The following is a 21,398-nucleotide window of genomic DNA, read 5'->3' as shown; positions in this document are numbered from 1 at the left end:
GAGGGGCTCTATTTATCAGGGAACTCGATTAAAATACAGACTGCACATGACATCAAATCCGTAATCATTTTTCCACAGCAAGCAAGCATTTTCTGTATTGGATGCAGGTGTTTAAAGCAATAGTGTGTTTTAGGGGCCAGAGCAGCACAAATTCTGGCCTTTGGGATAATGACAAGTGTTTTGCCTGCATAAACAATATTTTTTTTTATTCTCCCCCCTCTTTCTCCCCCCCCTCGAGGTCCACACACACCTAGTTTCCCTCAAGCTCATCATCTCTGTCAGGTTAATCAATAGGCACCGTATGGCAGAGGGTCAGTAATCAGTGTCATCGTGCCTTTAAATCGTGTTGAAAATTTGCTTAAAGCCTGGGCCAATTAACATCGAGATGATGAATGGATGGGTAGATGGGAAGAGCCTGGCGCTCAGGGGCTTTGTGAGAAGGAGATGCTCAGCTGTTGAGCAGCAGACACCAGCGAATAAAATCAGCCATTCATGTGAGCTCAGTCCACCCACTCTTAATGATAATGTCAATCTAGCAAAATATATACACATTGGAGTTGTCATGAGTTCATAAATCAAAGGAGTTTGTCAAAGGCATTCAGATTAACGAGGCAGCAGCAATAACAAGTCAAATTTGCATAGAGAATTGCCCGAATCTCAGTAAATTATGATCCTGTTTTTCATTTGATTATTTGCTAATGTCTCAAGAGGGAGAATGATTATATTAGCATGCAAAATCTACTCCAGAAGTAGAAATCCGAGGTATAGCAGACCAGCACACGATGACAATTAATCAGTTTCTGCATACTAGCATAAACGCGCAAGGCCCAGAAATGAACTCCTTTTTTTATTATTATTTCTCCTTGCTACTGATCCAAATGGTTCAGCTTGACAGAGACTTTATATTGCTTTAACAGTGTTCTGAATTGTGCCTGCAGGCAAGACATAGTTATGCAGCTATAACCAACCTATCCATCTGCCAACCAGATTGGAATTCTCCTATCCAAGGCTTCCATTAACCCCCACTGACAGCTCCAAACAGGATTAAGAATTTGAAAGCATAAAAAATAGTTGTGCTCTTCACGTAGACGTGTGCTTCTCCCCCCACCTCCCTCCCTCCCCCCCCCCCCCCTCGCAAAAAGCCTACGTCTGTGCTCTTTTATAATTAGTGTGGGGCAGAACAGCCCCCAAGAAAGCCTCCCCCCCCCTTGGCAGGGCTTTGATTTCCACTCCGATGAGCGAGGCGGTACTAAAGGTAGCTCTGCCCAATTGGTAGTCCCTGGGAGTGCATTTCTCTGTGCGTTAGATCTCCTTCCCAGCAGTGTTTTGCTGGGCTGTGGACACAAAATCCTGCGTGTCATCTCCCGTCAGAGGCTCCGGGCTGGGGATTCTGCGTGCGTTTCAGCGTGTTGTGTTTAGTGGTGGAGGAGGCTTCGCGGGGAGAGTTAAATAGTAATAATTTCATAGTGGTCTTTAAGCCAACCTGCCACGGAGTTATATTCTGTTAATTACAGGCTGAAGTTTTAAATGCAAATCAGATTTAAAAGGGTCTCATTACAGACAGTATCCATTTTAGGAAAAATGAGCTATGGAGGGCAGAGCTCCTTTACAGGAACCTCCTGCTAGAGAGAAACTGTGAAGGTTACAAGAACTGGGAGCTTGTGTTTCCTGGCTTCTCTTCCCCACGCTTCCACTGTCATTGTGTGACCTTGGGCAAATCAAAAAAAATTATTTTACCTGTCTATGGAAAGCGGGGGGGGCAGTATTTAGCTTACCAAGATTGATCAGTTTGTGCTTTGGAGACTTCAGCACTTCTCCTCTTACCTTGCTTGTGCTTGTTCCAAAGGAGAGGCCCCTGTGTGCAAGCACAAACGCTTTTGGCCAGCCTGGCTTTAATCTGTGAAGGAAGACTTGCCCGTGGGATTTAAAAATTTTCCCTCGTGGAAGGGAGTTTGTGTGGCTTTTCAGCTTTCTGTATGCACCGGTTTCCTTCACTTCTTTCACCCTAAAAAACTCCATCGTTCCTCTACTACATATCAAATACAGGCACTGCAGATCTTTAATATTCCCAGTGAGTACACCCAACTTGCTGGCTGGATACCAAATGCTTCTTTCCAGGTCCGTGCCCGAGACGTGCGTTTCAGTAACCACGAGAGGGTGCTCGGAGCGGTTCTTCCCTTTGTCTGCCTCTCTCGCGGCCGAGAGCATTGCTGAAGTCCTGCTGAAGCAAACCTTATTCTGACCTCGCACGTGTTTATCCCTCCTCCCACCTTGTTCAGCAAGGAGAAATATAGAGATGTACCGTTTCAGTCGATTACGTTACGCTCTTCCCATGGCCAGGGCTAAGCGTTGCCCTATCAAGGGAAATTCGCTTCCGCGCAGCTACGCTTAGTCCTGAAATATGCAGGGTCTTGTACCTGCACCTGGATGGATGGGTTTCCTATTCCTCAGAAATGAGCGGGAGTTATAAACATCTGTGCTTTTTTCTTAAGTGTGATGCTTTCCAGCCATTCTGTCTTCACCAAGCGTAACTTAACTTGCCGACAAAAGTGCACGAGCAGCGCTCCTCTTTAATAGTCTGCTATTGGAGCTGCTGCGTTGGTGCTGGAGGATGGTGAGACGCCAAGCTGTGAACCACCATATGCACTTGGCAGTCTTTGTCTGGTCTTTGTTCAGCCAACCTCTTAGCCTTGCCACCTATAAAGATAATGAATGCAAAACGGTCCTCTGCTCGCTCTTAAAATTAGATGCTCGGCTTAAAGAAAAAAGTAGATAACTTGACGCTTTGCGGAAACTAGGAATTTCAAAATAAGGGCTGTCAGTTCACCAGCAGCACTTATTTTCCTGCTTTTTGATGTTTTTGGAGGGAGGATCCTTAATGGCTTTGAAACGCTAGGAGAACGCAAGATTTCACTGTTTGGAAGGGGAAATCGTTTTGGCACTTATTGTGGGGAAGGGGTGGCTGTTCAAAAAGCAACCACAAATATTGAACGTCTTCACCTCCTCTCCAACAAAATGCATTTCCTGGTAATGTGTGGTAACTCACTTCAAATCCTTGGGTTTCTAGCGCTTGGTCTTTTTCTCCAAAGCACAAAAATGAAAATCCTTACTTGAACTAACCGCTTACTAAACTGTATTTCATGAGCAGAAGAGAGCGGCTTTAATGCCTGACCTTCCTTTTTGGAGATAAGTGATTCTAGCTTCTATGGTTTTTTTTTACGATCACAGTTCTTTCTAAGCTGGATTTAATGTAATAACTTGGTTCTGGCTGAGGCCTCATATGAAAACTTTTAAAAGCTGGCCTTTTATAGCGATTTATCAGGCCTGTTTAGGATTGATTCCCGTTATAAAACCCTGGTTGCAGCATCCCACATGTCATGGCACCTTGTGGGTTCTACATCTTGTTTTAAAAAATACCCGCAAAAATCACTAGTTGGTCTGCAAGCCTTGATTTACACAGAATCCTCCCGACCGTTTTATGACATCCCAAGTGGGGGGGTCTTTTGGCTGGGTTTGCTGGGTTTTTTTTTTCCCCTTATCTGCCATTTCTCAGCAAACAGCTCCTGCCCTTGCATTGCCTCCTGGGGGGGTACCTTTTCTCCTCCTCCACCGGCCCAGCAGACCTGAGGGTGCCCGGTCTGGCAGCGCTGCAGTGGGCACAGGAGCACGCTGCTCTTCCGACGGCTTCCCGCAGCCCACTTGCTTTCTGCTGGCCCTGCTCTGCCACGCTTGCCTCTTCGCAGGGTCCAGCTCCTCCTTTGCCAACAGATGCCACTTCTGTCTCCTGAGGCGTCGGGCTGGAAGCTGGCCCTGCGAGAAGCCGTGCTCGGCGAAGGACAGGTTATTTGGGGGACGAGGCAGAGAACGCAAACTTCTGCCTTGATATCCGCTCTCCTGAGCTTGTCTGCAAGGATCTGGAAAACCACCCTTTTCCTGGCAGAGCTCTGCCTGAGCAGTTTTTCTGTATCTTTTTAAAACCTGTTCAGTTGCTCACTACTGAACGCGTGGGAATGTGGCCTGAGGCTGTGAATACTGTGGTGATCAAACTGATTTTAGATGTGTGTGTGGGATTTCCCCAAAGCTGGCTGTCATTACTCTGTCAACGCAGTGGCTGAACCCCTGCAAAAGAACACTGTCTTCCAGACTTTGGCAGTGAGGACAGGATTCCCCCCACGTACCCAGCAGTTTTTAACCAAACGTCTGCAGCAGACTGGGCATGCCCTGAGATAAACCATAGCCTGTCTTTACTGTGAAGCGGGTAATAATTGGTTTTCATCATGAGATTAACAGGAGAAAAGTCTCCTGGTGGTCTTTCTTACTCATGCTGGAAAAGCCCCTCGTATTTCTTCTTGTCCGCCGTCTCTTGTCTTACTGATGCTCTTTTTTTCGGAGGTGGCAGCTTAAGTTTTGGAGCATTGGTCTTTCTACAAGTTGTATGTGTATGTAGAGTCAGGGGGTAGGAGTGAAAAACATAGCCATGAAATCATACACTACCTACACAATTATTAGTATTTTTTTGGAAGGATCTCCTGACAACCTCTTCCACCAGAATTTATCATAATTTCTCTATGATTTTTGGCAGCCAAGCAGACTCAGTGCAATTAATAATTGTTAGGCAGATTAAAAGCACAGGGCATAGAGAACAACAGTTGCACCCCTCAACAAGCTTTTGTTTCCAACAGGTTCCGCTGTTTTAAATAGTTATTCTGGGATGTTCGGGAACACTGGTGTTGCTGTGCTGATCCAGGCACCGTTTCAGCTTTTCCAAGTGGCCATTATTGCTAGTTTCAGAATAAATCCTCAAAGTACAGGCTTCTTTGATAGATACTTGCGCAGTGGTGCATTGTTGTGTTGAGGAGGAGAAATTCTTTCTCTGCCATAACAAGCTGTTTGGCTTAAAAGTAGAAGTTAGCCTCCGGTATATGTATGCGTAAAATCCTACAGCCTGCGTAGTAGAAATATTCTGTTTCTTTTCTCCGTGCAGAGTGATATTAGGGCTAAGAACTGAATTAAAGCTTACTTTCTTTCACAGAATTCCTCTGAGAGAGAAGACTGTAATAATGATGAGCCCCCTAGGAAGATCATTCCTGAGAAGAATTCACTTAGACAGGTATGTGATCAGTCTCTTTAAAAATGCAATAAAACTTTCTAGCTATTTGAATCCTTAAATGCTTCTGGAAGCTGAAGTCTGACTTGTGCTCGTGGAAATCCTTTCTTTTCTCCTTTGAAGTCTGAGCAAGTCACAATGTTCCCAGGAAAATTAAGCACAGATATTTAGCTTTCCGGAGAGTTTGATGACTCTTTCGAAAGAAACGTAGACTTCTGTACTTCTGAGTCAGCTGTGACTCTGTAGTTTTACCTTTCTTCACTTGGTGTTCATCAAGACCTCTTTGGCCCCTTCTTCTGAAATTGTTCCTGTCTTATTTGTAGTCTGTTTTGCCTTGCTTCAGATCAAGAATCTCAAAGTGTTCTGCAACAACTAAGCTTTTCATTGCCCTTGAATGTAAATTTTCTTGGATTTGATGTCCAGGTTAATAACCTGAAAAAATGACCTGTTCTTGTTTCTTCTACGCTCATATAAATTACTAATGGGTAGAAAGGAGAAAGGGTGGCCTGAGGAAACATAATCTCTTTGTCTTTTATATGTAGTAAAGCAATTTTCTTACCAATTCAAAGTAATAACTTTTTTTAATCCCCATGGCCAACAAAGGGGGTCTGGCTTGTGATTTCTGGGGTGTTTAAGTTGGATCAAGTGGTTTGAGATCCTTTTTCATGTAGCACCTTGCTCTTTCTCCCCACTGCAACCATCAGGCAGCAGAAGCAAAAATATTTCTGTGCCTCAGCTGCACAAGTTTGCTGCCTGGTATATCAGAGTAAAACCATTGATGAACGTGACTTAAGTGAATACCCCAGGCCACACATTGCAACAGCTGAGGAATTGGCACATTTCCTTCTGCATCTCAGCTACAGGAGCAGGAGCCTCAGGAGAAGAATAGGGTGGTAAAACACCGTCCCACTGCTGCTATTTGCAAGAGAAATTGTGGGTCAGAACAGTAATAAAGGAAGAAATATTTTATTGATACAGTGTACTTGTGCTCGGAGTTGTTGGGTTTTTGCAGGGTGGGGGGGGTTGTTCTGTTTTGTTTTAAATAATGTATTGTATTAGCAGTGTTTCATTTTGTGGGACTGGGTGTCATGTGAAGGACTACATGTGGCTAAGACAGGTCCAACTAACAGATGTAGTCCATGTAAGTCTTTTATACAAGAGGCAATCTATTAGGATAATGGGTGGAAAGATTACCTTGTAGAATTGATTAAATATGTTACACCAAAATTAAAATATTTCTGGCATTCAGCAACGACCAATGAGAACTAGAGGAAGAGTCCAGAGAAGGGCAACGGAGCTGGTGAGGGCTCTGGAGAATAAGTCTGATGAGGAGAGGCTGAGGGAGCTGGGGGGGTTCAGCCTGGAGAAAAGGAGGCTGAGGGGAGACCTTCTCGCTCTCTACAACTCCCTGAAAGGAGGCTGTAGCCAGGGGGGGTCGGTCTCTGCTCCCAAGTCACAGGCGATGGGACAAGAGGAAATGGCCTCCAGTTGCACCAGGGGAGGTTCACATTGGAGATTAGGAACAATTTTTCCACGGAAAGGGTTCTTAAGCCTTGGAATGGGCTGCCCAGGGAAGGGGTTGAGGCACCATCCCTGGAGGGATTGAAAAGCTGGGTTGCCATAGTGCTTAGAGACATGGGTTAGTGATGGTTTTTATCTGAGTTAGGTTGATGGTTGGACTCGATGATCTGAAAGGTCCCTTCTAACCCAGACAATTCTATGATTCTTTGATTTTAAGAGGGCAAAGCTACTGGGTCCCTACTGTGTATCCCCAGGATAGCCAACAATGTACGAGCATAACAGAAAAATGTGGTTTTTTCATCTTAGAGTTATCTTAGCGATGGCAAGCCTTCGGGTTCGACAAGAAAAGGTGTATGTCTCTTCTCTGAGAAAATGTTCATAGTAAGAGATGTTAAGTCAGAATGAACTTGAATTACCTGTTGTGTGTGCCTTCTCATCGCACAGAGTCCTTCCTCATGGTTGTTGATTCAGGAAGAGATGAATATTCACGAGCAATATTATGTAGATGAGAAGGTATGGTTTCTTGAGTTGGGTTTCCCTTCCATTACGTTTCAATCTGCAGAAGTATTCTTAGTGTCCAGGGAAAGCTGTCTTTCCTACAGACCCATAATTCATCATAACCAAGGTGCCTAGATATCAAGAATACACCTCAAAACCACCTTGTACTGCCCAAATATTTCATAATGGAAATAATACACATAGATGTTGTTTACGTCAACGATGCTTAGCTGTGTTTCAGGGTATTGTTGAGATGTTGTATCAGTCTCCATCTTTGTGTCCAGGCTTTACAGTGACAGATGCAGGTCAAACCCCTTGGGTCTTCCGATTGCTATCTGGGGCCTTTTGTGTTGAGAACAGTGTTTGTGGACAAATTCAAGATGTAGTCTTAGTCTTAAAGCAAGTGCCTCCTTGTCTAGATCGTAAGAGGTGGTTGACCATGATTTTGTGCCTAGCGCAGAAGGAATTTCACTTCTTCGCTCCACTCCCTGATGAAGAGTCCCTCCCCATCTCTCCTGTAGCCCCTTCAGGTACTGGAAGGCCATTATAAGGTTTCCCCGGAGCCTTCTCTTCTCCAGGCTGAACACCCCCAACTCTCAGCCTCTCTTCATAGGAGAGGTGCTCCAGCCCTCAGATCATTTTTGTGGCCCTCTGCTGGACCCATTCCGACAGGTCCCTATTTGCTTAGTGCTATGGACTTCTTGCTAGGAGAAACAAAATGTGTTGATTAAAGTGGTTCTTGGAAGAGGTTGTCTTCAGAAGTCTCAACGAGTGGAGCTGTGTCCTGGGGGTGCTGGAAGTGGGAGGCACGGCCACTCTTAGGTGCATGAGGGGCAGCAACGCAGAAGAGTCACGAAGTTTAGCGCTGGGAAAGGAAACAGAAAACGGCAATGAACTTGACACCGTTAGCTGAAACAGTGAAAAGATCTACGCTGTGACAGATTTTGAAGTAAGGATGCAAATGTTTGGTTCTTGTTGAGTGCTTGATCTGACAAAATTAAATTTTGAAGGGGTAAACTGAAAATCAGAGTATGAAAACAGACTTGAGAAAAAACAATGACAAGTGGCAAAAGTTTTTGGCAACTTTATTTAAGCTAACAAACGAATTTTCACACTGCAAAGTTATAAATTAATTTTAATAGGCTGATCCAGATGGTCCATTTGGAAAATGGATAGCTTGATCTGTTGAAAATTAAACTAAATTTATCTCTCTCATACTTCAAACTGAAGTAAGCGTGAGAAGAGTGCCCATTAAGTCCAGCTCATACAGATGGACCGGCAGGTCACACATGGGACTAATCTGATTCATTTTAAAAATAAATGCATGAGTTATTGAATCAGGTTCCTGTTTCAAGCCCCGCGTGTGAGCGTGTGCGTGTGCGTGTGTGTGTGTGTGTTTGTGTGTGCTGCCCTTTCAAAGGGACTCGCAAATGCTTCAGTGCCTTTTTAACCTGTGTGTTTCCATTTTAATTCAACTTCCTTGCCAAAAAACATAATTAGTTTTCAGTGCCTATCATTTAGCGTTAGACCCAAACGCTAGATTGATTAGGTCAGGCATTTGTTATTTTAAGGGCTATGTCTCCATTCTTCATTTATGAAGAACATGAGCTCAATAGTCTTGGGGAGAGAGCCGGCCTTTAGAAACGGGGAAGGGGAAGCTCTCTGGGGGCCCCTCCAGCCTTTTAGCTTCTGGGTGTTTTTAACAGAGCCGTGAATGCAGATTTGTAAATTTATTGCAGTGCCATCTGGTTTTTTTGCAGGAACCGTATTATTGTTGGCTCGTATCTGTCTATTGTGGTGGTCACTCCCCGGGAGCTTGCCCTTATAGTCCTAAGGAAAGTGATGAATAGCGGGGGTCAACATGAATAGGTCACAGGGCAGCTGTCCGGGGCTGCCCTGAACTTGATTACCCCGCTGGTTTTTAAAGAAGATGGGCACAATGCAGGTTGTTTAAAAGCCCTTCCCTCCCTTCTCTTCGGTTGCAGCAATAATGAAGTGCCTTTTGCTGCTGTGGTTTGTCTGGGGGTGAAGGTGCCTCGTGGGGAAAATGCTGCCGCGCCGTGCCTCCCGCAAACCTCACGTTGGGCTCTGCTGCCTTTCTCCTGAGCTTCCAGATGGAAAAAAAAAAATCCCTGTCTGTCACCCCGTTCAGACGGGCCCCTTAGCATTGTCAAGAATTTTCCCTCTTACTGTTACGGCACCGAGTATTATCTCGGTTCACTCTTAGGGATTTGAGATCATTTTGTAAAATCGCACGGAGCATCTAAAACATGCCGTCGGCGTTGTCGCGAAGTTAAAATAGGTACAGGCTGAGCTTCAGAGTTTAAAGCCAATACACAAACTGTAAGAAGCAGAAAGTGGTTCAAGAAGGTGGAGGAAAGGAAAGAGAAAAAGTAGCACGCGTTTCCTTCCAGCCAGTAGCCTCATCCCGCTGCTTAGGGCTCCTCTCCAGGTGTATTTCTCCTCCTCAAAAGTACTTCTGTGGTGCAGAGTTGAAGCCCTCTTTTCGAGCGGTGGGGAAGGCTACACGGTGAGGAGGGGTGAGGGTCCCTCAGCTCCTTCCCTCTGTCCCTCCCACCCCCCAGAGAAGACGCTGCAGTTCAAATTTGGGTTCTGCTGGAGAGCTGGCCAAGGCGTGACATACCTGGTCTGTAAAGTTATCCTGCTTACCTCTTCTTTTAACGCTATTAACGCTTGCTAGGAAGGAGTTGCTCGCTGGAAAGCCTCCTGAGATTGCTAGAAGTACATCCTTAGTCTTACTTTTAAGATTAGTCTTTCTGTTTAATTTTTTTTTTTTCTTGACTCTCAAAGAGCAGCCAAAAAAAAAAAAAAAAGTCATTTCCATTCCTCTGTGACACTTAGTGCGTGTTCAAAATCCAGCCAAGGCGGGTTGTGCCGGAGTCTAAGTTACAATGGGAACGCTGCCTTGTGGCGGAAAGGCCACTGGGCTCTTTCAGCATTAGCGCTAATAGGAATCTGTCACCCGGCCACATTTCTGCATTCCTCTGTAATTGAGTAAATTGCAAGTGTTGTCTGCTCCCCCCTGCCCTTTGTGTCCATGTCCACTTACCATCCCGAGAACGTGGGCAGTGATAAATAAAGCCCTGAACAGGGCTCTCAACTCTTTGAAAGCAGCGTGTTGCCAGCCCCCTAGTTATATTTCTTTAAGTGTTTATGTTTTTCTGTATTCTTTCTCTTGTGTGGCTGGAACCCTGGGGATCCAAAGCCATGAGAGAGGCCAAGAAGCTAACAAAGTAGCTGTCCCCTTGTTAGCTTGTTCCTTTCTTCTTTAAAAAACAAGATGAAAACCATCTGGCTCAGGGCATTACATTTTCCTCCCCCATGCACCTCTATAGATGAAGAGTTTCACCTGCAGTGAGGGTTTACATTGATTAGGGAGGGAGCAGTAATTCAAGCCTCCATCCACTTCAGTGGTACTTTGCAGTCTTTAAAGGTGCTGACCCATTGAGTTAAACTGTCAAGGGAGGATAAAAAAGGATCTTCATCCCGGGAGGTAACAGCTGCCAGGTTTTCAACACCTTGCACGCTGCTGGAAAAATGTCACAAATTGTCAATGGAAAGAAAAATCACTTGGCTGCCATCTTCCCTTAATGACATGCCTTATAAAATGAAAGATTTAAGGGTTTAGAAATCAGCAAGTAGCTGTCAGGACAAAAAAAAAAAAAAAAAAAAAAAAAAAAAAATCCTGAGGGATTTTGAACAATGGAGCCAAGGAGATGTATCCCGAAAGACTGCGAACAATGCATCCAAGTTGGAATAACCGGATCTGAGTGGGATGACCATGGTTATCTTTCCGCGGTGGGATGAGGGGGAAGCGAAAGCACCAGCAGCACAGAAGTAGATTATTACCGTGCCTGTAGTTAAAAAAAAAAAAAAGGAAGAAAAAAAAGGAAGAAAAAAAAAAAAAGTCAGATTCCTAAGCCAGTGAACTGAGAGAAGACATACTGTATTTCTGCTCTTTTGAGGACAATTTGTTTTCAAGCAGCTACCAGATGGCTAAATACCACCACGTTTCCTTTTTCTCCCCCCCCCTCCCCGGCTCTTTTCTTTAACAAGAGATCTAGTTCTCCTTGTTCTGTGGTTTTGTTTGTTTTAAAGCTTTTCCGTGGCTGAACAACCCCGTGGTGTTTGGGCATTGTGGCACGGTCTTTTTTTTGTTTCCTCCCCTGCGCATTGATGGATGAGGAAGAAAGATCTTCAGCTTTAATGTAATTTCAGATAATAGGCAGACCGGAGGAAGGCTTTTTGTTTGTATTATCTTGAGGGCTTGTTTTTTTTTTATTTTAGGGGCCTTTTTTTTTTTTTTCCTTTTTTCTTCTTTTGCTGTTTGTTTTAGGTAAGTCATTTTAATTGTACTGAGTAATTAGAAGGTACACACAGCCAAGGGAGCTTTGTTATGGTAATTGCTCAAGAAAACCCACTCCCCAACTACCATTGCCATGTGTTGAGACACGTCTTCCCTCTAGTGGCAATATTAAGGACTCTGGCTTTCACACTCGGCAAGGTGTAATTGCAATATGACAAAGTGTGCTTTAGGGAAAATCCTGTAAATGATCTAGGTTTTTTTTGTTTGGCTAGTCTTTATTTTGTTGTGCGACTTTCCGTGGAGACTACCCTTCCCAAGGCTGGGCTAGGGATAACGAAAATTTTTGTCTTAAGAATGTAATCGAGGAGAATCCTGGGTAATGTTTTACAGCTTGACTTAATTCTAGTCTTCTTTTTAATTACCTGCTTATAAAAACGTTTTTAAATTTGTTGAGATTACTTAATTCTTGCAGAAGAAGCACCTCATTTGAAATAAATAAATAAATTGCATTTATTTTAAATAGTCCATGTGAAAGACCTTTAAAGGGTAATTAATGCAAGTCTCCTAAGACTCTAAGTAAGATGAAAGCGATCTTTCCAAATCTGCCGGAGTGATTTGTTTATATAACTTCCCACTTCTGCTCAATTCTTCGGAGCCTAATAACTTTTTTTCTAACCGTTTGGCAATTTGTGCTTAGCTACAAAGGCCCTTGTTCAAAAAGAACAGTTTAATAATCTTTTCCTTGAAAATGACTTGAAGGGAGGGCATGGGTTTTGTCTTTTTGCTGTGTTTTTATTAGTGTTATCTTTCTCTGATAAATCATGTAATTATTAAGTATCGCGGGGGGGGCAGGGAAATCTTATTGAACTCCTGGGTTGCAGCTTCTATTAAAAAGTGGAGTTTCATTCAGGGACTGGGGATTCTCGGAATAAATGGCCAAAGAAATGGATTTCGGTTGGTGGAGAAGCTGCGCGCACACACACGCAGAGTTCTGCCTGGGGTTCCAGGCTTCAGGCTGGCGTTGAGCTTTTGTCCACAGCTACGCCGGCAAGAGTGGAGATGTGTCTGTGTTTCTGTCAAAGAGCAGGATCGCGCTTTCTTTAAAAAGAAAAATGTAACCAAAGGCACTTAAGGAATGAGATCAGACACGGCTCTATCTTTAGTGAACCGTAGTCTAGCGTCTCTGTGGCATTTTAAGCCTTTGGCTGAGAGTGAATACAGCTTTGTGGTTCCCCCGCTTCTGACGTGATTTGGTGCTGCCATATATTTGTAGCTTTTTCTTTTCTTTTTTTTTTTTTTGTTTGTTTTTCATTAGAGCTTGTTTTGCTATAGGGCTGCTTAACACTCTTCTCAAACGGCTTTTGCAAGGTTAAAGGAATGCAGCTTGGTAACAAGTTTGTGTCATTTTAAATATATACCTCCCAGTAAATAAGGAGGAGCCTTGCAATCAATCCCTTTTAGTGTGTTATATGTTTCACCTGACAACTAAACCCTCTATTGATTAACCATTACTTTGTTAGATAATCTCGTGTCATTGAAGCCACTGTAAAAATTAAACTCTTTATAATGTTTTACCCTAGCAGCAGTGCGAAAATTGAAAACTTGTTCAGAATTACAGCCAGCTTCCACAAAGAAGGTAGTTTTCAACAAACTGGTTTATGTTTGCATGCTTTATATGCAATATAAAAACATATTAAAGCACTCCAACGCAAGGCTCTCTGCCTGTGGCGTTGAACCAGGCTACCATTTCACTCTGCTTTTCCTTGGCGAAGAAACCTCTTGTCTTGATGGAAGGTGAGGAGCAACTTGAACAGTTTTGGTGCAAATTAGATGAGATTCATAAAAGGATTGAGCTTTAAAGGTGAGCGTGAGAAATTTGCTTCTCTGAGGCTTGGTTCTGGTTTTGATTTCCTTGGTTTTCTTCTAGGTCAGTCAGCGTTCCCACAGGCATTGGAATGAAGGAAAGGAGGTTCTCCGGTGTTGTAGTGTAGCACGAGAGAGACACCATCAAACGTTTCACCTAAATTGTAGGGCTCTGCATTATTACTTGATGATATGACCTTCAGCTTTCAGTGAGGTCCGTTCACGAGTAACTCTCAGCGTTATGAACACAAATTCAACAGTACCAGGTGAAATCAAATCTCCATGTCCAGCAGTAGCCTCGTGTCTCACAACAACCAGTAACTGCTGCCTATAGAGGAACATTAAAAGAGGGCAGCCATATAGTGCTGCCTTCACAATACATTCTCTCAGCTATTCGTGACTTGACTTGATCTGGGGGGTGTTCAGCCTGGAGAAAAGGAGACTGAGGGGAGACCTTCTCGCTCTCTACAACTCCCTGAAAGGAGGCTGTAGCCAGGGGGGGTCGGTCTCTGCTCCCAAGTCACAGGCGATGGGACAAGAGGAAATGGCCTCAAGCTGCCCCAGGGGAGGTTCAGATTGGAGATTAGGAACAATTTTTCCACGGGAAGGGGTTCTTAAGCCTTGGAATGGGCTGCCCAGGGAAAGGGTTGAGGCACCATCCCTGGAGGGATTGAAAAGACGGGTTGCCATAGTGCTTAGAGACATGGGTTAGTGATGGTTTTTATCAGAGTGAGGTTGATGGTTGGACTAGATGATCTGAAAGGTCCCTTCCAACCCAGACAATTCTATGATTCTATGACTTCACAAGCCAGGTGCAGCTTTTTTGCAACATTATCATTACGTTTCCATTGAGACCTAATAAGTAGAGTGATATTACCTCTTTTTCCCCTTCCCCCTGGACTTCAAGGGAGACCTAGGCTTTCGTCTGCATTTTTCCTTGAAACTTTTTAAAACATATTGGAGAACATGCACATGAATCTTTTTTACCCTTTTTATTCATCCCACAAGGCTGATAAAGCATTCTTCTGTGAGAATGTGAAAATAAGAACAGAACTTTGTAACTTTGCAAACATAGTAATGGACTTGATTCTCAAATCTACATCCTGATGTGTTGAATCCATTATACACGCTCATTTTAATTTTCTTTATTTCCCACTACTTTTACTGAGTAAGAAAGAGCTGCTGAAGGACTAGATGGTCATCTTGGAATTTGGCACTTATGTAGATCTTTACGTAATAAAATTACTGTGTAAAAGTTGATTCTCACAGTAAAAGTATGTTCTTGTCTCCTTTCGGTGGCTGAGAAGGTTAGTGAGGGGGAATTTAAGTATCATTGGCATGTTGTCAAAGGGCAGAGAGGTGGGAATAGAGTGGGAATGCCCAGATCAGCCAGACCCAGAGTCTGCTCATCCAGTGCCGACTCCCGCAGTGTTGACGGAGGATGCTGTTGAATGAGAGCAAATGGGTCTGGCCACTCTCTGTGCTCCATTCCCCTCCTGCAGCACCTACTGCTCTTGCACTCTACAACTCCCTGAAAGGAGGGTGTAGCCGGGGGGGGGTCGGTCTCTTCTCCCAAGTCACAGGCGATGGGACAAGAGGAAATGGCCTCCAGTTGCACCAGGGGAGGTTCAGGTTGGAGATTAGGAACAATTTTTCCACAGAAAGGGTTCTTAAGCCTTGGAATGGGCTGCCCAGGGAAGGGGTTGAGGCACCATCCCTGGAGGGATTGAAAAGCCGGGTTGCCATAGTGCTTAGAGACATGGGTTAGTGATGGTTTTTATCAGGTTTAGGTTGATGGTTGGACTCGATGATCTGAAAGGTCCCTTCCAACCTAGATGATTCTATGTCCGGGGGATATCTCTGCCGACTACTCTATGGACCTGCTGCCCATGAGTTTGTTTAATTCCTTTTTCCACTTGCTGATGTTGTTTCTCTCCACTGTGTCCTGGAGCAACAAGCTACAGAAGTTCGCTGCCTGCTGGGAGAAGCAGCGTTTCGTTTTACCTGCTTGAAATTTATATTATACTAGTTCCGTCAAGTGTCGCTGGTCCTGGTATTGTGGGATTTGATGGACAAGTTATGCTGGGAGTTCAGTAGGTGCTGTTCACACTGAGAGGTAACTGTGGATGAAAATAATAGAAATTAAGCAATAGATTGGAATAATTATTTGCATCTACATTCTGATGTGCACACAACTTTTGAGTAGTGGCTTAGGGACCTTGCTTCCTTCTCAGAAAGTTCTAGGGTTTTTAGATGTAGCATTTAGTATTTCACATTGTGGATTTGGATCGTCTGCTCTTTCCCGTGTGTAAAGGTGAGAAGGAAGTCTGTTGTAAGCTCGGCTTTTAAGAAGCTGGCTTGTTACCAAGGGTTGTGGACACCTCGCTTGGGAGAAAAAAGACGTGACAAGCTCCAAGTGTGGTTCATGGTTCAGTTCGTGGAGCCACGGGCTTTCTTGTTGCTTTCGGTAAATGTTTTTGTGGCTGAGCTTTTCATCTGCAAAGCAGAGTTAGTAGTAGCTTTCTTTCAGTCAGGGCTCCTCGTAAAATTCACAGTATGTAGCAGAGAAGTTGTGCAGAAATTTTAGCAGTTTTAGGAATTAAAGTGCAAATGAAAGAAATCCCAGATTTACAATAAATGGGTTGAATTGCACAGGTGTAAATACTGAGCAAAGAACCTTATCAACTCTTCATGGTTGTTCACCTTCAGAATCTGGTTGAATTTAACTAACGTGATGCTTATAAAATGAAGCTTGCGTGGTGTTGTCTGAACGTCAGTGCAAAGCAGATGGGGTCAACTTTCTGTCCAGTTGGGCTGCTACATCTGAGCCACAATTTATAATAATTTATGCCATTCTGATCTTTCTTCTGAGGAGAAGGTTCTGTGCGTACCAGAGTGAGGGGTTTACGGCGTCGGCAAATACTTGCAAGAGGCTAAGTTGAGTCCATCAGACTTCTGTTTGCTCGGGGCCTCATCCCAGTTTGAATCTGAACCTCCTCTGTAGAAAGATGCACTCTGTTCGTTGCACGGCGCTTTGAAAAGGATTTGTGTCTTTGAATTTTTCGGTTTCTCCTTCTGGATTCTGAGTCCGAAGTCTCTAGCCGGCTGCTGGTCGCAGCAGATAGCGACGGTACGGCTTGTAAGGAGATCTGCCGGAGCCAGGCTGTTCTGCATTCCTGTCTGTCACTGGTTGTTTTCTGCTTGTAGAGCTCAATGTGAAATAAAATGTGAACTGCTAAAGCGATGGAGAAGATGAGGCTTCTGTCCTCCTTTTTGTTTCTGTTTCACGGTGAACTTTAAAGGGGGTCTGTAAAGAGGTAGAGTGGAAAGGACTGGGGTGCCCTGAATTTCCCCGAGAGTGTCTCTGCTGTGCTGGACCAGTGCAGATCCACCTAAGCCAGTATCCTGATTTCCCGTGGTGGGCAGTAAGGAGTGTTTAACGCGGATCATTACGAATCTAGGCGAATAATGTTACAAACTGGTTGTGAACACTCAGTTCCCATCAGTTGCTGCTTTCCATCCTCCTGAGCTGGAGACTGTCAGGAACCCGGGGTTTGTGGATGTATCTCCTCTTGCTCAACGTCACCCCCTTTTAATCCCTTTTCATTCTCGTCTCTGACGTCCCTTGCAATATGTTCCTCGGCTTGTTTGTGTGTTGCTGCTGGCGACCTCTGGGGCAGAGTCAAGCCCACGGGAGAGGGGCAAAAAGGGGAGATGAATTGTTGGTGCCTGGCGCTGCGGGAATCTGGCTCTGATGAGCTGGGGGCTTTGGGGCAGGGGGAGAGGTTTAGGAGCCCTTAGCGTGCCAGGGTTGCCCGCAGGTTTTGTAACCTGTGGCAGGTTTTGGGGTTGAATTAGTTTCAAATTGAACCGATAGAAATCTGTAGCAAGCCCTGAAAGAAGCATCTTCAGAGATTGCCAGTGAATATTGCAGGGAGAGAACTGACAGGCAGTTCACCACAAATCTTCGGGCATCCTCCCCTTAAGGCAATCTTAAAAATATCATGAATGTTAGTGTGTTTTACTTAGTGCTCTTGGAAATGTCTTTGTGGCAAGTTTAATTTCATTCTCTTTCAACATGCTTCTTGGGTTTTCCCTACGCAACTATTTGAGGTAGCAACATCTTCTCTGTGGTCCACTTACTTCTCTTGCAACACAGCAAGTCTGTGCTTGCTTTTGGGCTGCCACTTCTGCTTGGGAGCAGTTTTCTGTAAATGGGGAGAGGCACTGGGGTTTTAATCCAATACTGGAGTTGTTAGGTGCTGCTATACTCCTCCTCCTACCAGAAAACGTGAGCTTAATCAAGTAGTAATTTAAAAGGTATTGAAAATGTCGGGGGGTGGGGGGGGTGGTGAGAAGTCTCCATTAGAAACTCCGGAGTTCTTCAGGCATCTTAGTTTAAAGAACCAAATCAACCAAAGTGTAATTTTAAGCACACTTCATAAGTCCCGTTCATATGCTGCCTTTAAAAAAAGGGAAAGACTATGAATGATGTGTTCTGCAAAGACGCCAAAGCCGGCAGCCTCGGCTGAGAGTCCCCTGGGCAGGACAAGTGTATGAGTTAAAGAAAAAAGACATTCTACTTTAAAAGAAAAAGCTTATCAAAATCTGGAAGATTTAATACAAGCGAGAAGTGGTCTGCATTTGCTGCCTTTTGATTACAACCTTCATACCCCATTTATATTTACCTGATAAAGGCAGGGGATGTTTAGTAACATTTGACATTTGCTGTGGTAACTAGCATGGAGAAATCACCTTGCTTTAGTTGTTCAGTTATACAGCATTTTAATCATAGAATCACAGAATGGTTAGAGTTGGAAGGGACCTTAAAGATCATGGAGTTCCAACCCCCCTGCCCTGGGCAGGGACACCTCCCACCAGACCACGTTGCTCAAAGCCCCATCCAGCCTGGCCTTGAACCCCTCCAGGGATGGGGCAGCCACAGCTTCTCTGGGCAACCTGGGCCAGGGTCTCACCACCCTCACAGCAAAGAATTTCTTTCTAGTATCTAATCTAAATCTCCCCTCTTTCAATTTAAAACCATTACCCCTCGTCCTATGGCTCCACTCCCTGATCAAGAGTCCCTCCCCATCTCTCCTGTAGCCCCTTCAGGTACTGGAAGGCCGTTATAAGGTCTCCCTGGAGCCTTCTCTTCTCCAGGCTGAACACCCCCAACTCTCTCAGCCTGTCTTCACAGGGGAGGTGCTCCAGCCCTCAGATCATTTTTGTGGCCCTCCGCTGGACCCGTTCCAACAGGTCCATGTCCTTCCTGTGTTGAGGACTCCAAATCTGGACACAGGACTCCAGGTGGGGTCTCACCAGAGCAGAGGGGTAGAATCACCTCCCTCGCCCTGCTGGCCATGCTTCTTTTGATGCAGCCCAGGGTGTGGGTGGCTTTCTGGGCTGCCAGCGTGCACTGCCGGCTCGTGTCGAGCTTCTCATCCACGAGCACTCCCAAGTCCTTCTCCTCAGGGCTGCTCTCCAGCCATTCTCCACTCAACCCGTACTTGTGCCTGTATTTTGCGAGAGACCAAACAACTGAGATCAGATTTTTCTTCTTCTTTTTCAAGGGAAAAAGAGGATAAAAATCTTTTTTTGTTGTTATTGTTTTGCTTGTATTTCAGAACTATAAAATTGTATGTCCCTTCTCAGAGGACGTGCCTGCTTTCAACATAGGTGTTTGCTGTTAACTTGTTTACTTTGGTTGGAAACGTTTACACCTTAGGAAAAAGGAAATGTAGTAGAGTTGTTGTGAGTTCCTGGGCCAAAAATGTGGTGCCTGAAAGAAAATCGTGTTCTTCTATTCGTAACCATTTTTAATCTTTCCGCAGACCTACAACAGCTGTGCCAGACTGTGCTTAAACCAGGAAACAGTATGTCTAGGAAGCACTGCTATGAAGACTGAAAATTGTGTGGCCAAAGTAAGTAAGAGAACGGCTTTGGTTTTGAGGGTTTTTTTTTTAGCAGATTGTTCATTGTTAATCAAAGAAAAGCCCTTGTTAAAAATTACAGTTAAAAAAATAAATAAATATGTAAGCTGAAAGCAAGTATTTTTGAGCAGGCTTTTCTGTCCTTTGGTGTAGAGATTTCAGACTCGTCAGTTTTCTCTGTTGGAAAGGATTGCTTGAGTCCTGAGCTCTCTTGGATCGAAGGGTTTGTTCTGCCATACAAGTAATAGGCTTTTCCAGTGGGATGACCTATGCCTGCCGTGTAATTAGCTGTGGCAACTTCAAATGATAAATGTCCAGATATATGCTAAAAATACTGCACGAGAGCTCTCTCTGTCATGGTTCCCTTTCTTAGTTACCAGAGGGAAGGTGTAAAAAAAGAAAGACCTTTCAATTAAAATACAGTGAAGGATGTATTTGAGGGAAAGGGAAGAGGGCGATATGACAGTCAGGATGGTAAGAAAATGAATATATATTACCCTGAGAAAAGTCCTTCCCTCAGAATTGTAGTAGATGTGACTGGAAAAGATGGGTGCTGTTAGCCACCCTCTTTTCTTAAAATTCGGTGTAATGAGTAAAATAGCATACATGTCGGGATGTTTGTGAATGGAAAACATTGGAATCGTGATGTATGTATGTAGAGAAGTATGTATGTGATGAAGTATGTAGAGAAAGGCAGCGAGAAGGATGCGTTTAAGCCTTGTGCAAGCTTCCTGTTTCCAGCGAGAGGAAGTTTCGAACGGGCACGCAGGAGAGAGCAGGGCAGGCAGCCATCTGTTAGCAAAACCAGCTGGCATTTTGTTGCTCCTCTGTCACCACAAACCTGACCGCTCACAAGCCTGTTTTCTCTTTCAGTTATTTATTTTTATCTTCTTGAAGTCTTCTTTTTTTTTTTTTTTTTTGCGTATTTTGAATGGTTGTTAAAGGTGCCTTGTCCCTTCGGGGCCCATTTTTGTATTGACCTTTAAAGATAATTTCCCAGCTAAATCTTTGCTGGGGTTTTGCTGGTGAAATTTGGATGTCCCATTACTTTTGCTTCCTGTCAGGGAATTGGCCATCATAAAAGTTTGTCGTGGTGCTCACGGGTGGCTTGGTGCTTGTCAACTCTGCTTGACGTGGCAGGTTGCCTTCCAGAGGAGAAGCGCTTCTGAGGGAAGCTACCAATCGTGGTACAAAGCGCTAATGTTTAATACCGACACCTCCCTTCTTAGCTTAAGATGACTGGTATCACACACTGCTTCTGAAGGCACTTGATGATACAAAGTAGGTGAAACTCTCTGAGCAAAGCACCAGAGGAGCTCATGTTGGCGTACAGCATCGTTCTGATGCCACGAAGCAGCTCACAGCAAGCTGGCTGGAGTAAACCCATTCGACCCCATCTGCTTTACAGCATCTTGTTTGACTTGGTCACCTTACTAAGGAGCAAGGATGTGCAGGAACTCCAGCTATTTTATGTGATGCCTCTTTTAATTAAAATGCCGTACCTTCAGCATCCTAATGCCCCGAATCGTAAACTCTCCTAGAACTGTTTCAGTGGGATCATGGTAAGAGGGGTGGGTAGGGCTCAAGGCAGGAACAGCAAGACTTGTTTCATGTTATTGAGGATGAATTTGAACCATCACCCTGGAGATGAAAAAGCATATATTTTAAAGCATCGAGTCTCTATATGGTGTAGGACAATATATATGTATATATGCTATAGGACAATTTGTCATCACACATACATATATGAAAAAACATGCATATACAGAATCACAGAATGATACAGGGTTAGAAGGGACCTCTGGAGATCATCTAGTCCAACCCCCTGCCAAAGCAGGGCCACCCACAGCAGGTCCCACAGGAACGTGTCCAGGCGGGGTTTGAATGTCTCCAGAGAAGGAGACTCCACCACCTCTCTGGGCAGCCTCTTCCAGGGCTCTGCCACCCTCACAGGAAAGAAGTTCCTCCTCATGTTTAGATGGAACTTCTCATGTTCAAGTTTGTGCCCGTTCCCTCTTGTCCTGTCCCTGGGCACCACTGAAAAAAGACTGGTCCCATCCTCCTGACACCCTCCCTTTCAGTATTTATAGGCGTTGATCAGATCCCCCCTCAGTCTGCTCTTCTCCAGACTAAAAAGACCCAAGTCCCTCAG

At 44.5% G+C, this 21,398-nt stretch overlaps 1 protein-coding gene across 2 annotated transcripts in view; it reads left to right on the top strand.

Moving 5' to 3' along the window:
- The window catches only part of BTRC (beta-transducin repeat containing E3 ubiquitin protein ligase), a 133,481-nt gene that overhangs the window by 51,023 nt on the left and 61,060 nt on the right, over nt 1–21,398 (top strand). Inside the window, exons 4-5 of one of the 2 annotated variants that reach the window (XM_074158881.1) lie at nt 5,033–5,110; nt 19,148–19,237. In XM_074158881.1, coding sequence (XP_074014982.1) covers nt 5,033–5,110; nt 19,148–19,237 — 168 coding nt within the window. The remainder of the gene's footprint in view (nt 1–5,032; nt 5,111–19,147; nt 19,238–21,398) is intronic. The other variant, XM_074158882.1, reaches the window with a different exon arrangement.

Source organism: Numenius arquata, chromosome 15 (assembly GCF_964106895.1).
Source record: "Numenius arquata chromosome 15, bNumArq3.hap1.1, whole genome shotgun sequence".
NCBI lineage: Eukaryota > Metazoa > Chordata > Aves > Charadriiformes > Scolopacidae > Numenius > Numenius arquata.
Note: the sequence above shows the minus strand (reverse complement) of the source record. Positions and strands in the feature narration are given on the sequence as shown.